This window comes from Leptopilina boulardi, unplaced genomic scaffold, assembly GCF_019393585.1.
Source record: "Leptopilina boulardi isolate dan_hultmark-lab unplaced genomic scaffold, ZJU_Lbou_2.1 LbouV2_316, whole genome shotgun sequence".
Taxonomy (NCBI): Eukaryota; Metazoa; Arthropoda; class Insecta; order Hymenoptera; family Figitidae; genus Leptopilina; species Leptopilina boulardi.
Genome location: NW_026137881.1, coordinates 451,273 through 469,897, shown reverse-complemented (window position 1 = coordinate 469,897; position 18,625 = coordinate 451,273). Strand labels below are relative to the sequence as shown.

Genomic DNA, 18,625 nt, shown 5'->3' with positions numbered 1-18,625 from the left:
TTAAATCTACTTTAGACCAATTTTAGACCTAATTTATACTCATACATTGACCCTAAGTTGGTCCTATATTACATCTACATTGAAACTACTTTGAACCTACTTTAGACATACTTTGGACTTACTTATAGGATCAACTATGAATTCAGTTTGTACCTGTTATGCACCTATACTATGAACCTGCATTAATCCTAAGTTAGACCTAAGTTAAACCTATATTGGATCTATATTGAAACTACTTTAAACGTCTACTTTAGCCTATTTTAGACCTAATGTACTCATACATTGACCCTAAGTTGGTCCTATATTGAATCTATATTGAAAGTACTTTAAACCTACATTAGACCTTCTTTACTTCTACATTGACCTTAAGTTGGCCTTATACTGGATCTACATTTAAACTACTTTCGACCTACGTTAAACGTATATTGGATCTACATTGAACCTACTTTGAACCTACTTTTACGATTTAGATTAAGCTTGGTTAAGTTATAGTATGACTGAATTAAGTATTTCCATCGTACTGCAGTACTATGGGCTTACTTTGTACCTAATGTCGACCTACATTGAACCTAAGTTAAACCTATATAATAGATTAAAAATTTCATTATTTTTCCTGTTTAGTAGCAAAAATTGAGTCCAAAAAAAAAAACTTTTTTTCCCGAGTCTTGTATAGAAAAAGAAAAAAAAACGGCAACAATGAGACAAAAATGAAATAAATATAATAATAAAAAGAAAGAAAGATTTAATATATACACGCGCGCGCGAGGCGCACAGGTATATATATATATATATATATATATATATATATATATATAGTATACCCACCAGGAACAACCTGCTGTTGGTGGTAACGATGTGCCCGATTTTGTCCGGTGTATCGAAGTTTCTTTCTTGTTTCGAAAGCCGACGATTAGGCGAGTTTTAAAACGTAATATCGCCGACGTCACGAAGCCATTTGTCTTCCCTTGCGTCGGCGGAGAAGTCGCGCTGCGGGACCTCTAACTCAAGTGAGAGAGAAAGAGGGAGAAAGAGAAAGAGAAAAGGACCCGCAAAATAATTGTTCACTGCGAAGATGAGATGGAAGACCCATTCTGTCCATCGCGCGCCGCGCCACGTTTTCAAAACCGACCCAATTCGACTTACTTTTGTATAATTCGAATAGGATGAGTTAACGCGTTTGATCTTAGAAATCTTTAATGTTTTTCTCGGCGCCAATCTGTCTATATTTATACATATATATATAATATAGTTTCTGCTTTCTTTATAATTTTTATAAATGTGAATTTTTCTAAGGCTTTTGTTATGCATTTTGTCTGCATTATTATTATTATTATTTATTTTATTAGAATTATTATTAATATTATACTAATAATATGAATAATAATAATAATAATAATAATCTTTTGAATACTTATTTATAATTTAGGTATATGTGACTCTCTACGTTAAAAGGGACCTTAGTTCAAATAAGGTTATGTTTGATGATAGTTTTACCTTGATTAAACGTTTAGGGAGCGTTCAAAAATTACGTAACATTTTTTTGGGGGGGGGGTCAAGGCACTTTGTTCCCGACAGCAGAAAAAATGGCGCTAATGTATGCAATAACGTGTTACATTGGGAGGGGGGGTCAAAATTAAAAAAAAAAAACGTTAACGTAATTTGTGAACGCTCCCTTATTTTGTTAATAATGAGCCCGTTTTCATCGTGGGGATATAAATTTAATCTTCCGAGAGGTTAAAGGCAGTAAATATATTCTGCATCTGCGCAGAAGCTGTATACAAGCATTCTGCGCAGACACAGAATATATATCTATTTGCCTTTAACCTCTCGGAAGATATTTAAATTTATCCACACGATAAAAATAGGCTTATAATTAAAAATAAACGTTTAATCAATAAGGTAAAACTATCACCAAACATAACCTAAAATTTGTTTTTCAACTAAGGTCACTTTCACCATAAAGCGTTACATATATACATGCGAAAGCAAATTTTACATGAAAAACTATTCCAATTTAGAATATTTTTCAAAAAAAAAAAAAATATAAAATCGAAAACTGTTTTTTTGAAAAGAAAAATAATTTTAAAATAATATATACTTTTTAAAATGTATAGCCGCGAACTTTTAAGAATTTTTCAATTTCTCTTTATTTCTTCTGAAAATATCTTGTCTATATATATAATAAATGATAGTTTTCAATAATTAGCCGTTTCTTTTTTTTTGAATAGCTACAAAAGTAAAGAGAGAGAGAAAGAAGGGGAATCCCTTTATTGTATTTTTATATATATATATATAGTGGATGCGTAACGAGCGTAACGAAATATCCACTTGTGTGGGACCTTTTCAAGAGTCCTTCAGAAGTGTCAATGGACCTCGATTTTAGCAGGTGCATAGAATTTATATTGTCTAAAAATGCAAAATAACTTTTGGGAATTGCGCGCGCGATTTGTTTGAAAACGCGGCGTGTCGACGACTTTTCTATACAATATAATGTCAGCAAGAGAGGTTGACAGAGGACTCCTCTCTCTCTCTCTCTCACCAACAATGGACGGAAGTACCATTAACAATAGTGTGCGCGCTACACGTGAGACAATACGTCGAGGTTGTCAGACTGAAATCGAGATCCGCATTATATAAATGGGAAAAGAATAAAAATGAAGAAAATGTAAATTTATGAAGAAAAGAAATCCTGGTGACAGTTTACCATTTTGGATGCGGTGGTAATAGTAGTAGTATAGTAGTAAAAGTAACAGTGACTTCTAGGATGCACATAACGAGATACACTCGAGGAATACAATGCATGCATCCGCACCAAAAAGGAACCTCTTGTGGGTGTCATTCTTTTCTCAAGTGCATAGTGTATAGAGTTACAATGGCTGTATATATATATATATAGAAGAGTCGTCAAATGTATATAACCCCCTGACTCACGCCCTAAAAGTCGAGAGATGTAAACTCTGGATTCGTATAGCCTTTTTTCCGATGTAATGCATATCCGACCCTTCAAATAATCTGAATGGCGCTCATTGTCATTGTGTACGCTTCCCAATGGATGATCATAATATTTCTGCTTTGACACAAAAAAAAAAATATATTCTTTCAGGAATTTAGAAACGCGTTTTTCTTCTCTTCAAATATATGCGACGCAGTATAGTGACTTTAATTCATTTCTCATTCGATTTATTTTTAACTCATTAGATTAACATTTGTCAAATATATAAATATTTGTCAAATTTATTGTATACATTTATATAATAACACTACTGTAAATCTTGATACTTTTTTTTAGAATCGATTTTTCACTTCAAACATTTTCTTTGATGAAAAATATACAAGATAAAAATTTTATCATTTGATATATTTTTACAAAAGGGCATTTAAAAAAAAAAATTGTGATTAGACGTTTTTTTATTACCGTATATTTATACATTTTACCGAATTCATTTTACCAAAAATCTTTTTTCCGAAAGCCATTCTACCGAATGCATTTTTACCGCGAATATTGAAATTTTCGAAAATCTGTTACCGAATGTATATGTAATAAAAACTAATAGAAGGAAAAATCACTAGACAATTTAACTATATAGATGATAACGACCTAACCTTATTGGTGACTAATAAAATTTTGACCATAGATGAGAATTAGATCAAGTGAAGATTAGGCCAAATGAGAATTAAATTACAATTAAAATTAAGCGAATTGAGAATTAGATTAGAATAATATTATAGAACAAGTAAAAATTATGATATATAGTAAAATTAGGCCAGAATTGGGTCATGTAAATATTAGAACAAATAATAATTTTAGGTTATAGTAAGATTAGGCCAAATGAGAATTAGGTTTTATAAAGATTATTAGATCAAATGAAAATTTTAGTTTAAGCGGCGTTTAATCCAAATGATAATGAGACCAGATGAAAATTATTTTAAATGATAATTATGGTAAATATGGTTGTTTAGGCCAAGTAATAATTATAGGTCAGATAAAAATGAGGCTAAAAAAGTATTAGGCCAAGTGAGATTTAGGGCAGTTAAATATTATATGTTAAATCAGAATTAGGTTATATTATAAGATTATGCCAAATGAGGATTAGATTAAATCTAGATTAGGCCAAATAAGAATTAGGTCACACTCAGAAAAATGGTATATTTGTCTCCGAGCTTACTAACTCATTTATTTGTTGCAAATATATTTTATTTCATTGAAATAAAAAAAATTATTTGAGCCAAAGAAAAATTTATTTCTGACAAATAAAATTTTTATTTACGCCTAATAAATAAGTTAGTAGGCTCCGAGACAAATATATACGTTTATTTAAATCAAATATATTTTATTTGGTTCAAATAAATCATTTCTCTGGGCGCATATACAGATTAGGCTAAATAAGAATTAGGTCATATACAGATATGGCCAATTAAGAATTAGGTCATATACGGATTAGGCTAAATAAGAATTAGGTCATATACAGATTAGGCCAAGTAATAGTTAGTCCATAAGACTTTTAGGCCAATTGAATTTAGGTCAATTAAGTGTTAGGCCATTTGAAATTTAGAGAAAATGCATGCTCCTCTGAAACATAAAATTCTATACTCTACTATATGGCCAAATGAATATACACTTTTGTCCGCGTATAAGCCTATACACATTTTTGTCCTTTTCTAACTCATCTGTTGTCATGGCAAAATACATGCGTAAAAGAAAAGGACAAAAATGTGTACCCATATCTGACCACGAATGTACTTTCAACAATATATATATATATATATATAAAGATTACTGTTATTTTTTACATTTTAAACTTTTGAAAAGTCCTGTCAAAATATTAATTGGAAATAAAAAAAAAACATCTGTAGAATTGGATTTCTACAAATTGAAACAAGACCGTTACACAGCGCAGTAATTAAAAGCAATGATATACCATCGAGAATTGGATTCCATTCTATATCATTGAATTTTTTTTTCTATCTGTTGGTGAGTGATGAATTGGAGTGGGGGAAGTGGGTACAGCATTACACATATATATATGTGTAGTGACAGATACTCGAGACACATATAGAATTTGCAAATCCGATATTTGGTTACAGCGGTATGGGCGCCCAATGCATACACACACATATATAACACTTTTGGAAAAATCTGGCTTTTCCTGTATATAACATGAGAGTAAATCCTGAGCGCGCCATCGGGTAACTCGATATTCGTATATGGAAAATTCAGTGTCCTATCGCACCGCAAAATGTTCTGATGCAAAACCAAATGAAAAAAACAAAACAAAAAAAAAACACCTACACATACATAAAAAAAAAAGAAAATACCCAAACAATTCAGTAAATTGTGGTTGGATGCCTCTACGTAATCCTGTTTGTTTATTACACTGTTCGTGGAATATGATTTTGTCTCCCTCTATATATATGTATACATATATATATATATATATATATATATATATATATATATATATATATATATATATATATATATATATATTTTCGACCCCGCGGCGTTTTTTAATTGGAGCACTACATTTGCCACGGCACGTTAAAGCCATTATCCACCGCTACAAACTTTACTTCTATTTAACGATTTCCGCATTTAATTTATATATATATATATATATATATATATAAATACCATTAATGGAAAAACTTTAATCTACAAATTTTTTGGGGATATAAAAAAATTTTTATGTTAATCAAAATCCCTGAAAATATTTTTTATGGGTCATCCTATATATTTTAGGGGAAAAAAATCTGTCACGCCAAATATTTGACGCTCCATATGAGAAAAGGGATGAGAAAAAAATTTTAGGTTATGTTTTGTGATTTTTGAACTGAACTATGCGATGGTAGTTTTTGAACTATTAACAGAATCGCTTATAAGATCCCAAATTATGTTTGATTTTGATGTTATGTTTGATTTGTGACTATATTCACGTCACTAATCAGTGATGGTATTATAGACTTATGCGGCTGTATTCACGACCTTTAATTTTGAGATTATATATAGGTATCCGTTTTAACTTATGTTTTTGACTTCGAATTTCAAGGTTATGTTCGTCTTTAACCTATGTTTTTGACATATGACTTTGATTTTTAAGGTTATGTTCGGTATTACCTACCAGGGTAGAAATTTTTTCATGGTCCAAACCTGGACTAAATCGGGCGTTCATAAAATTGGCATGAAACGCCTTACCCGATTTGGGCTATACAAAAGATGAAGCCACATTTTGACGCTTCCCAGGTCTGGCCCATATGTGCCAATTAGGTGCGGCGTTTCAAGCAATTTTTGGACTAAATATGGCAATTTCTACACGGCGGGTATGTTTTTGACTTATGACCTTTGATTTTTAAGGTTATGTTTGAACTAAGGCCTTGAATCCTAAAAACCTATACCCTATACCAAATCGGGTACCCTTGAATTTTAAATTATGTTTGAACCCTGACCTTGAATCCTAGAAACCTAGGACCTTGAATTTTGAGGTTATGTTCATTTTAATAGTAATATATAGTTAGATATATGTGGGTCGTTCCACGTCAATTCGCCTGTGAGTTTGAGGTTAAAATCAGAACTAAAATACTAATATAGGTATATTTATATGGGTAATTCCATGTTAAGAGTAACTAACCTAACCTAACCTTATCAAAAACACAGGTTGGTACACTTGACATGGAATATCCCATACTGGAGACAGCGGCGAAATCTTTGTATAATATATATATATATATATATATATATATATATATATATATCTACCTATATTACAAAAAGATATCGCCGCCAACGCCGCCGCTGTTCCAAGACTCTGAATATAGCCGCAAGTCAAGAGAAGGGGGGTAGAAGAGAAGGGGGGGGGACTTGAGGCTATATTCAGAGTCTTGAAACGATCTTAACCTTTAAATTTAGGGTAGGGGAGCGGAAGAGAGGAGGGGGAATGGGGGTTGGCGCGCGAAGCGCGCAGGGGGCATAGCCCCCTAGTATATATATATATATATATATATATATGATGCGACACAAAAGCGAGCATAATATACACGGAATTTCTTTTTGAAGAGAAAGAAGGGGGAGGAACAAGGTGCCTTGAAAGCAGGCAATAGGTGGCGAGATCGTCATCGCGAGACTTTAATTAAATCGAAAATCGGAGAGTCATTAATGACAAGTGGCGCCCAATCGCGATGACTCAATGTTTTCTATTAGGAGCGCACGCTGAGATTGTTGAGTGGATATTATGGGTTTGAGAGAGACCCGACGCAATAACACACCAATATATATAGTGACGATGACAATAACAGACGTAGAGCTATAATAGCAAAGATACCATTTTGTATATATAAGTACCGCACCTTCTTTCAATATGATGTCAGGTTAAAAAAAATAACACACTTTAATCCTCTTTTTAGAAAAGAAGAAGAAAAAAAAACCCCAAATCGAATCTACAAATCGAAATAGATTTTCTCAGACATTTCAAATTCTTTCTTATATATATCGTTTTTCATTGTTGTGAAAAGAACCTTCAGGAATGTAATAATTAACGATTATTATTTGTTGAATATAGATTATATGTAAATAAATTGTCTTTTATTTCTTTTTTCTTTTAATTTATTTTTTAATAATATTTATATTAACTTTTATATGTTAGTAATTAACTTTTAACTGGCACCATGGGTCTAGTAGACCTGAGCATTTTTTCAAGCTGTAATTGAATGTGTAGCTTTTGAATACTTTTTATATTTTAATATATATTAGTTTGACATATTCTTAGTAATTTTCTAAGTTTTTTAATACAACTAATTCGATACAGAAGAATAAATTAGCTTCAAACATTAATAATTATAAATTTTTAATTTTAACCTAAAAACTTACATTTTATTCTGCAAAATAAATACTTTTTTTGCAAGTCCTGCTGTTGTGGTAATTTTTTTCCTTAAAGAATAATACATCATAACCTTAAATTTTTAAGTCATAATATATTAAAATTTAAATAACTCATGAATTTTTAAATAAAAGCACGCAATTTTTCGTTTTTATTTTTCATAATTTTTTTTAACTAACTTAAAAGAAATTAATCCCTATAATACTAATGAAATTGCCAGCGGAAACCAAAACGGTCCAATACTGGCCCAGTATTGGCAATGATGGCACCGAGCCTTGGCAGACAATATTGGGCCGACTCTTGTGGTGTTAACTGCGGTTAGACGTCGGCAGCCAGGTGTCAGACGCCATTACGTTTATAATATAAGTCCTGACAGAAAACGCAATTGTTTAAACATTTGAAAATTTGTATAATGGTGCCAATATTGATCCAGTAATATGTGACGGAGTTCGGTCCAATTATGGCAAATTAGAGTAACCGAGAATCGGTGTCAATATTGACCCAATAATGGGACGAATTGATCGCCAGTACTGATCCAATATAATGTTTGTCGTACTTCTGCAGACATTACTATGGACCAATGTTGTATTGGCAGTCTTGCTCTCTAAATCTGAATTAGTAAAAATGTTTACTAATTTGAATTAGTTACTCACTGTTTGCTTCTGAATTAGTTAAATTTTACTAATTGTTAATAAAAGTTACTAATAATTAGTAAAATTTTACTAATTCAGAAGCAAAAAGTGAGTCAGTAATTCAAATTAGTAAACATTTTTACTAATTCAGATTTAGAGAGTGGCATTTCGCACTTGGGTATTCTATATATGTATATTTGAAAAAGTTATAAATTATTAACAGTAAATCGTTTAAACAAATAAAAAATTAACAAATCATTAATAAAATATATATTAATAGTGTCAGAATTTCTACTTGCGGATTAAATCTTTCACTATATATATTCTAGTAAAACTTTAAGTATTTTTCATTTCTAAAAATTATTTATAATATATTTTCGTGTCATATTAAAAAAAAAATTCTTTACATTATATATGAATAATAGCATTTAATTTTATTCTTATCAAAAATATTGAAGAATGTGCGACTGGCGCGAAGAATATATATGTATATATAGGTATGTATATGAGAGATGAAAGGAGTGATGGCGAGAACAAGTTAGTCGCAGAGGAACATCTCTCGAATGTTGAAGGCGCGCATAAAGAGATCGATATAGTGAGATATACAAATATATATATATATATATATATATATAGTGTGTGGATGTGTGTGTGTGTGAGGAACATTCAACGAAAAAGATTAGCGCGTGCATCCGATTAGGTGTTTTCATCGCAAACGAATAACGGCAACGATAATATCGCGGCTTCTTACGCGCGGTGGAAGGGTCCGTAAACTTTCGTGCCTTTCGCGATGGAATCGTAACGCGCGAAAAGCGTGACGGTTCTCGAGGGAAAGCGCCTCAAGCGTCCAGGTGCCTTCAAGACGCGACTTTTACACTATATCGTCAGACAAGGACGCATGGTCATATAAATATATATATATACTTCTTTTCCCCCCTCCGAAAGTTCATTAACCAGTAAATAATTCTTTTTAATTAAACTAACATATAGTACAGGAAATCACTTTAATTATTATTATCATTATATTATTTTTATAATAATAATAATAGTATTAAAAATTAAAAACATTTAGTATTAATATTGTTATTTTGTAAAATTAATGTTATTATTCATTACACACGAGAGGAAAAGTTATCGATAATTTTAGGAGTGACCATATTATATATAATAATTATTGTACTATTCTATATATGCACTCAGAGAAAAAATTTCTTTGATTTAAAGAAACCAATTTCTTTGACTTATGTTTTCTTTCATTCAAAATAAAAGTTTCTTTGTATCAAAGAAATTTGTTCATTAAATTAAAGAAATTCTAACATTGATATATATAGGGACAAAGAAACGCATTTATTTGAATTAAATAATAAATATTTCTTTGAAACAAAAATAATTTTTTTTTTAATCAAAAAATAATTTGTTTGAAACAAATAAATCGCATTCTCTAAATCTGAATTAGTAAAAATGCGTTTACTAATTTGAATTATAGTGACTCACTTTTTGCTTTAGAATTAGTTAAATTTTACTAATTGGGAGTTACTAATAAATTAGTAAAATTTGACTAATTCTAAAGCAAAAAGTGAGTCACTAATTTAAATTAGTAAAGAGCACAGAAAGAAAGTTAATATCAAATTTAATAAAAGTATTTTACAATTGTATATGGGACAAAATGCGACAAAGCGAAGTTTTAAGCTCATCAGAAATACTAAACTTAAAAAAAACTTATATGATAATAACTTTCTTTCCGTATAGATAAAAATTTAAAAATTTACTATTGTAAATTTCAAAATTTATGATAGTAAATTTTTGAATTTTTAATAATTAAATTTTACAATATATAAAACAGGTCATGTAATTACAAATGTCATGTCAAAAAAATAAATCCTTCTCCTTTATGCGTTTTACAATATTCCCTGAAAAATTATCGGGTTTTTTTTTAATTATCGATATATATATATATATATATATATATATATATATATAGTCGCACTCTAGGCGTAAATTATTGATAATTCTTCCACCTGCGCGGATATTTATGAAAAACATTTTTAAGATAATGAAAAAATCTACTCGAACTGATAGTGAAATGTTCCCTTTGCTAATACACAAATATCCGCATATTGAGTGTGTGTGTGCAAGTGTCCAATTAGAACTTTCTATCCAGATGGCGCCACGTTCCGCACTCAAGTGTATACGTATTTCCCCTATATATATATATATATATATATAACTGAGAGATGTGTCTAAATCTGATTTAAAAAATTAATGATTTGTATAATGCTCTAACATTTTTTTTTATCATCTTCACACAAAGAAATTAATAAAAAAAGAAAATAATTATTATTTATATTGAATAAAATGACGATGTTATTTTGTGTCATTTCAAATTATTCATCGTTATTAAAGGATTTGAAAACAAAAATTAATTTAAAAAAAGATAATTCGTTGTTATTATTAAAGGACTTTAAAAAAATTCACAATATTTTCTGTTTTTCTCGTCGACTACTATATGTATATATATATATTTTTTTATAAATCCTCACTGGACTTTTAAATACGATGGCTCTTTGTAAAAACAAATAATCCATCCATTTGCACATACGAATCTATTCACACAGTTTTTTTTGTATATATATGTATGTTTCAATATATATGTATATGAGCATATATATATATTAATAGCGTGCGTAATCGGTTCATGTACTACTAAAATGTCAAAAAAATGCGTATGTGTAAAAAATTCCTTTTTTTTTAAATTGGAAAATAATAAATATAACAATTCACATATAGTGACAGTTTATTTTTTGCTTTTAATATATAAAATTTTTTTTTAAAAATGGAACTGTGAATATGTGGTTTTGTTATTTTAAAGGAATATTTATAGTAAATTATAATTTACGTAGTTAATTTAAAAGTATCAAATTGATATAGAAATTTTCGGATCATTTTTTAATAGCACAATTTTTTTGTGAAAAAATTTCCGTTCTTTTTCTGTTTCGTCCCTGTCCGAAAATTTTGGAAAATTTTTTTAAAGTGATACTATCAACGAAAACGCACTTGCACCACTGAAAAAATTATATTCTATAAGTTTAAGAATATCTTCTTGGCGCCTATTTAAATATATTTGCCATATGCATTTTATTCTTATAGTTATAGAATATAATATTCATAAAAAAAAACACTTCTTAAATTAAAAAATATTCTACACACGACAAAGGAAATATTATCTTAATTTAAAAAGTGTTGCTTATTTTAAGAATATTATATAGGTATTCTATAAATGTAAAAATAAAATTCATGGGAAATATTCTCAAACAGGCGCGAAGAAGATATTCTTAAATTTAGAATATAATTTTTTCAGTGTACGAAATTCGCATATGATTCTCAAATGACAAAATTTTAAAATGTTTTGTCCGAAAAAAAACCGTAGTATATAATTATACTGACAACTGTAATAAATTACAATATATTGCGTTATAAAGTTAAAACGTTCTGTCTGACTAAAATTTTCTTTTACTACTTATAATATATTTATAAGTTATAATAAGAAAGTGGCGCGAGTTGGACTATATATATATATATATATATATATATATATATGCATATATAATCCACTTTTTATGTATATTCTCTAAATTTGAATTAGTAAAAAATTTTAACATAATGAATCAGTGACTAACTTTTTGATTTTGAATTATTTAAATTTTACTAATTTGTTAGTAATACAAGTTTTTTTCTACTATATTATAATTATATAATTCAAAAGCAAAAAGTGTACTAATTCAAAGTATAGTTAAAATTTTTACTACTTTAGATATATTTTATAACAATTTGAACAGTTTTGTCTGGCCGAAACGGGGTCTTTTATACTATACTGATACAAAAAAATTGCAAGAATTTTTGAGCGAAAAAACGAAATTCTAGATTTAAGAATATATATCTTCTTGGCGTTTATTTAAGAATATTTTCCATGCATTTTATTCTTAAAGTTAGAATAAAATATATACTCTCACAGAAAATTAAAAGGCATTAAAATATAAACTGCAACGATTCTCATTTTAATCCAATTTTGCTTATTTTAATCCATTTTGGTATTAAAATAAGCAAAATTGGATTAAAATAATAAGCGTTGCAGCTTATTTTAATGCCTTTTAATTTTCTGTGCGCTTAAAATATGTATATATAAGAATTCTTAAATTAAGATATATATTATAATTCAAAAACGAATTTTTTCTTATTTTAAGAGTATATTTTTTATTCTATGAACAAAATTGGGGAAATATTCTTATGCGGTCATGTTAAAGTGCGCGCGGATGCAATTTTTCCATTGAATAGGCGCCTAGAGGATATTTTTTTTAAAATGTCGTTTTTTGTATATTCTTATAAATTAAAAATTTCGTTTTTGGTGCACCAATAATAATACTCTGTAAATCTTAATCATAGTCACTTTTGACTAATTTAACTGCACTGATTCCTTTATTAAATGAATTATAGTAACAGTAAATGACTAATTTTTAGTAAAAACTAACTAATTCATTATAGTTAATCTATTTTTTAGGTTATTTCACATGACTAAAATAGTAGATTTATGTCTACCAATTATTTTAATATTCCATTTTCATCACATGAAAAGTTATATTATAATTTTTAAAAATAATTAGTAAAATTTGATTGTTAAACTAGTTATTTTCTACTTAAAATTAGTTATTTATTTACTAATTGAAATAGGGCCGATTCGTTCACGGTTTTACTGTATTATAATTAGTACTCTCTATAAATCTGAATTAGTAAAATTTTACTAATTATTAGTAACTTTTACTAACAATTAGTAAAATTTAACTAATACTAAAGCAAAAAGTGAGTCACTAATTTCAATTAGTCAACATTTTTACTAATTCAGACTTAGCGAGAATATGTTTTCTACTAATTCAGATTTAGAGAGTATCGGAAAAAAATCTATCTGGAACAGCGATATATATTTCTCTAGATTAACGAAAACTTTCGCTATTTTAGTGAAACATATCGCGCTTCCAGTGAAACTTCATATGAAGATTTTTTTTCCCTGTATACTCTCTAAATCTGAATTAGTCAAAAAATTTTAACTAATTTGAATTAATGACTCACTTTTTGCTTTGAAATCACAGAAAATTTTACCAATTCCAAAGCAAAAAGTGTCTTATTACTAATTCAAATTACTTATTAAAATTTCTACCAATTCAAAGGAGAGATAAAATTTTTTAAATGTTTCCAAAATACCAATTTCTGTTGAAATTAATTTAAAAAAAAAAAGAATCATATATGTCTAAAAAACGTTCTTGTAATATATATATACTCAAAGTGTCGGGGAGTATCGATAAAGAAGCTCCTTTGGTCCATTGGCGTTGGGGGCAGCAGCAGGTTGATGGATACCGTCTTCTCATGAGAAAATCCATGTGGTAGGGATACGATGACAAAGTCTTGTGGTAGTGGGGGTGTGGGGGGATGGCCATCTCGAAGGCGTGTGGGAGAGGGAAGGGGGAGGGGGGGGGGGTAAGTGAGTATCTGTATGGCACGACTCTTTACGACGATCCTAGGTGGCACCAAGAGAGTATAGTAGTGCAGAGAGAGAGAGAGAGAGAGAGAGAGAGAGAGAGAGAGAGAGAGAACAAGGATGAAAAAGAGAATGTGTGTGCGTGACAGAGAATGACCCTCCCCCCCTCCCTCTCGTCGTGTGTAAAGGAAAAAGAGAGAATGTGAGACAGCTCCGCGCGGACGTGGGAGAGAAGAGACTCGGTTATTTTCAATTGGAGTGGGGGGTCAAATCAACACACATACACATATATATATATATATATATGTATAACTTCTCTCTCTTTTGTGTGTTGCAGCGCTCGCGCGACTGTCAAGCCTCCGTGGAGGCGGCGTTGGTGGGGATGTCGCCTCCAGCCCACGAGTCACTGGTGGGGAGGATAAAAGCGCCGGCGGGAGGGTAAGGCAAGCAGCCGGTGGCATTGGTGGTGGGGAGCCAACTGATGTCACGGAGAAGAAGGAGAGGCCACCGGCTTCAGAGACTGTCGAGCCGACGGCCGCGTTTGACGTTGCATCTCTCGTTCTCTACGGCTCGCGCGCTTTACGCACACCGCTTAAGAATTTACTCGATAAGTTGTTCAACCAATTGCCCCACACACAAGTTACGGGACTACTAGCCGCCTTTGGCTGGACTCACGAGGATTATTCTCGAGGATACATACTGCAGGTGAGATTCCTTTTTTTTTTTTTTTAAATTTTTTTTCCCCCAACTTTTTCCTTTCTGTCTGTCCAATCATTTCTGTAACACTTTTTAAATCACTAATTTCTTTAGAAACTTCTATTTTCATTTTTTGTAACTTTCATATAAAATTTCGTTTACTAATTATACTAACAAGAGTCAGGATTCGTTTATGAAAGGGACCAATAGTGTTGTGTTATTCGCGAGTGAAGATTAGGGGAGAAATTTTAGTGACATGACATGATAATGGAAAGAGTGTTTTCAAAAGTGAATTTTGTGCAACGAAGGGATTTAAATTCCCCCACATGAGAATCCGGATGTTGACATTAAGAAGAGGAAAAGAGTAAGCGACGGATGGTAGATTTCTTCTTTTTGAAGACACATATATATTCATAGTTGGGATTTATCACCCGACGGTTTGGATTTGGATTGTCATAATTCTGCAAGTGCAAAAGAATTTTTGTTTCTTTCTTCACTGTTTTGAATCTGGAAACTACTTTTTTACTATATACAAAATTATGTGTGCAATTGTTGGGAATTTACATATACATCGTCATCTTAATAGTTATCAAGATTAAAAACTGGTTGGTATAGTCGTCGAATGAATAAGAAGACAAATGTCGAGGAAAAAACAACATTTTCAAGATATATTGTAGGAATTGTAAGACGAATTATGTATATCATAATTTAGTAGCTGATTGGAAATAAGAGGGAACAATTATTACCAAAGGAAAAATCTATACTGATGGTGATCCAAATTGGGGTCCAAGTTAGAAAAATTGTGTGCGTGTTTGTCAATTTCAGATAGTAGTGAAAGTGTTTACAAAAAGTTGCAGATTATGAACAGATCGGTAAGTTGCCACAATTTTTTTCAAATGATCGATATTTGAAGTATTATGGAAATATGGCGAAACTTCAGAATTGGTTTTGATGTCACTAATTAAAATTCACTTTTACTCCTGGTAATTTTTCGCCTAATTGTTACACCGATTGAAATTGAGGGAAATTTTAACTCATCCAGATGATACTTTAATCCTTATTGTCACCAATAGTGAAATTTACAAAAACTTAGAATCATTCAAGTGGCTTTTCTTCTATTGTCATAATTGAAATTAGCAGAAATTGTAAATCCTATAGTGACTTCCCTTGTATTGTCACCAACGGAAATTGGCAGAAATTTCAAAAATGACTTTTCCCTTTTGTCACCAAATGCAATTGGCAGAAATTTTAACATGACTTTGAAAGTGAATTAACACTTAAGTAACTTAAGTGAAATTAGCAGATTAATTAAGTTTGGATCACCCAGAAGTTTTCTCAAAAGCAGATTATGATTGCCTTAAGTTTCATTGAAAACAAAACCCCCAAAGTTTTGGATAATTCGCGAGTGATGACCAAACCCTACGGAGCAAATAATAAGTGCGTTCTCTTTTATCATTTCCATCGGAATAAGTTACGGAATATCATCAACAAGTGATAACACAGAATTGGGAACAATAAATTTGAAATTCGATGACAAAACTACCTATAAAATACAAAATTTAGTGATAAAGTGATGTCAAATTCCAATAGTTATTGCATGAAGATAGTGTATTCGGATCATCATAAAAACTATGGCATGTCAATGGAGATTGGATGTCGTCGCATCCTCGAAGGATCAAAGCGAATTTGCCGAGGATTCTCATGCCCTTTGAAGACTTTGCACTTCGATCCTTAGGACGGAGGATATAGTGAACGTGCGCGCCGAGGAACATTAGAAAACGGGGAGTATATCCATGTAAACTGAATTGCGCTGACGTTAGCGTGAAATTAAGCGTATGAAAAACCGGTTTTCTTGGTACATATACTGTACTACTACCTGCCGGTTGGAATTTATCATCAAGATATAATATTTCGCCAGTTTTCTATCATCTAAAAACGCAAAGAGTCGAAAAATATCGTTCACGACCCTGACGATAAGGACACAATTATGATAAACCCAATGAAGAAAGATACATCAGTAATAAAAATTGTGTTACACACAACTCTCCTACAAAACTGCAATTTTTAATACCAAAATCGTATTTCGTGGAAGATACCGGAAGAGGAAATTGGTCCCTTTATAATGATTGCGAAAAATAGTGCTGCGCGTTTTATATATATATATATGTAGAGGAATCACACAAGAGAAGGTGAAAAACCAGTTTCGCACGAGAGTCAGAGCGGAATTCAGAGATTTTACACGCGGCAAAGTGGCCATTTATATTGCAAGAGTTGGTCCATCCAAGAAGAAGAAGAAGAAGAAGCGGATGGAAGTATAAAAGAGAGTCGCGCATTTCCCTGCTCCCCAATGGAGAAAGAGAGAAAAAGATTTACGAGCGAACGTATCGACTGTTATACGCTCGTTTTGCGCTCTGCTCTCTGTATACGCGCGTCACGAATCGACGGTGCTTCCAGCATTGCGCGATAAAACCCCAAGGAATTTTGAATAGGATTCCTTTCTGCTTTTTCGCACATTGAAGAGAACCTAATAACGGATCCAGAGCAAGCCAAAGATGAAGATAAAAATACAATTCAGTTCCGGGAGAATTCTTGAAAAATTATTATATCCAAATTGCATGAGAACTTTCTTCTTTCTGTATATATATATAGTAACATGGTGACTAATCCTATAAATTTATCAAAAGTAAGCCATTTTTTGCAACTGTTACCACTTTCTGCAATCATCTCATTATAGCACAAAATTTCTTCTTTCTTTTGGAAATTAGATCATAAAACAAAAGGTATACGGTACATTTTAGGTACTAAATTGGTTTTTATTTTGATACCTAAAATCGGTACTTTCTTCTTATAGTGTTTTTCTATTTTAATTTTGATGCTATTTTTAAAAATGCGTGAAATTATGATAAATGCGTTGTTTACGTTACTGATACTAATTAGGGTGAAAAAAAGTGTTTTTTAATCAATTCTCAAAGTACGCGCGCCTTTAAGATAGAGCGAACATTTGAGAAATAAAAAACGTGTTTTATATGTAAATGCGCGTGTCTCGGGTCTTTTATCAGCCAGTTACGTTTTTCAAGAGATTATAAGCCCGCGGCTATTAAAATTTATAATGCATCAATATATTTAAAATTGATTCTTCACAGAGATTCGCGAAAAGGAACCAAATTCTCATTTGGAAAAGCGCAAAAAAACAGTAATCAGACGACGCGACTGAAGAAAACAGCAAAAAAAAAAAAAAAAAACAAGTATACTCAACGGATAATAAAATTTAACGATTTAAACGCGCACATTGCTATTACGGGGATAATAAATCTTTATGACCGCGCGCGGTTACCGGAAAGAAACGGAAAATTGTTCTTGTAAAAATGACATTGGAGAATTAAATGCCTTTCCCAGTGACGCGCGCACTCTGAGGAGAAAAAAAAGAATAAAATACCCTCGTTTTATCCTATATGTATACGATTACCTAAAACGCGGAAAAAGATCATCTAAAATTACGGAAGGTTATTTTCGTTTCTCATTTTCGCTCCGCTTGGTATACATACTTCCGTTTCCGAGGCCCATTGATAATTTATTCAAAATTCGTTTTTAGTTTTTTAAAAAATCAGTTTTTGTAAAATTAGAATTTTTTTAAAATGAATTTTTATATTTGTGAGATTATTCCGTTTGTAATGAGGGAATCATATATATAAAGGGAATAAATGAAATATACAATATGTATATAAGAAGGAAGACCGCATGACGGATAAAAAAAAAAGAAGGGAAAGAGAGGACGAGCGGTGGTTGCAATCCAATTTAAAGGCGGATATCCAAGTAAGATCTTCACGATTTCTACACACGAATAAGACAGAACTAGCGAGCGTAAAATCATATGCAATGTCCAGTCACGGGTGGCACCT

At 31.0% G+C, this 18,625-nt stretch overlaps 1 protein-coding gene across 3 annotated transcripts in view; it reads left to right on the top strand.

Annotated features, from left to right (window-relative positions):
* Nucleotides 1–18,625, top strand: part of LOC127283956 (zinc finger protein basonuclin-1-like) — a 528,269-nt gene that overhangs the window by 501,377 nt on the left and 8,267 nt on the right. For all 3 annotated transcript variants that reach the window (XM_051309164.1, XM_051309163.1, XM_051309165.1), the window contains exon 4: nucleotides 14,368–14,735. In XM_051309164.1, the coding sequence (XP_051165121.1) occupies nucleotides 14,368–14,735 (368 nt within the window). The remainder of the gene's footprint in view (nucleotides 1–14,367; nucleotides 14,736–18,625) is intronic.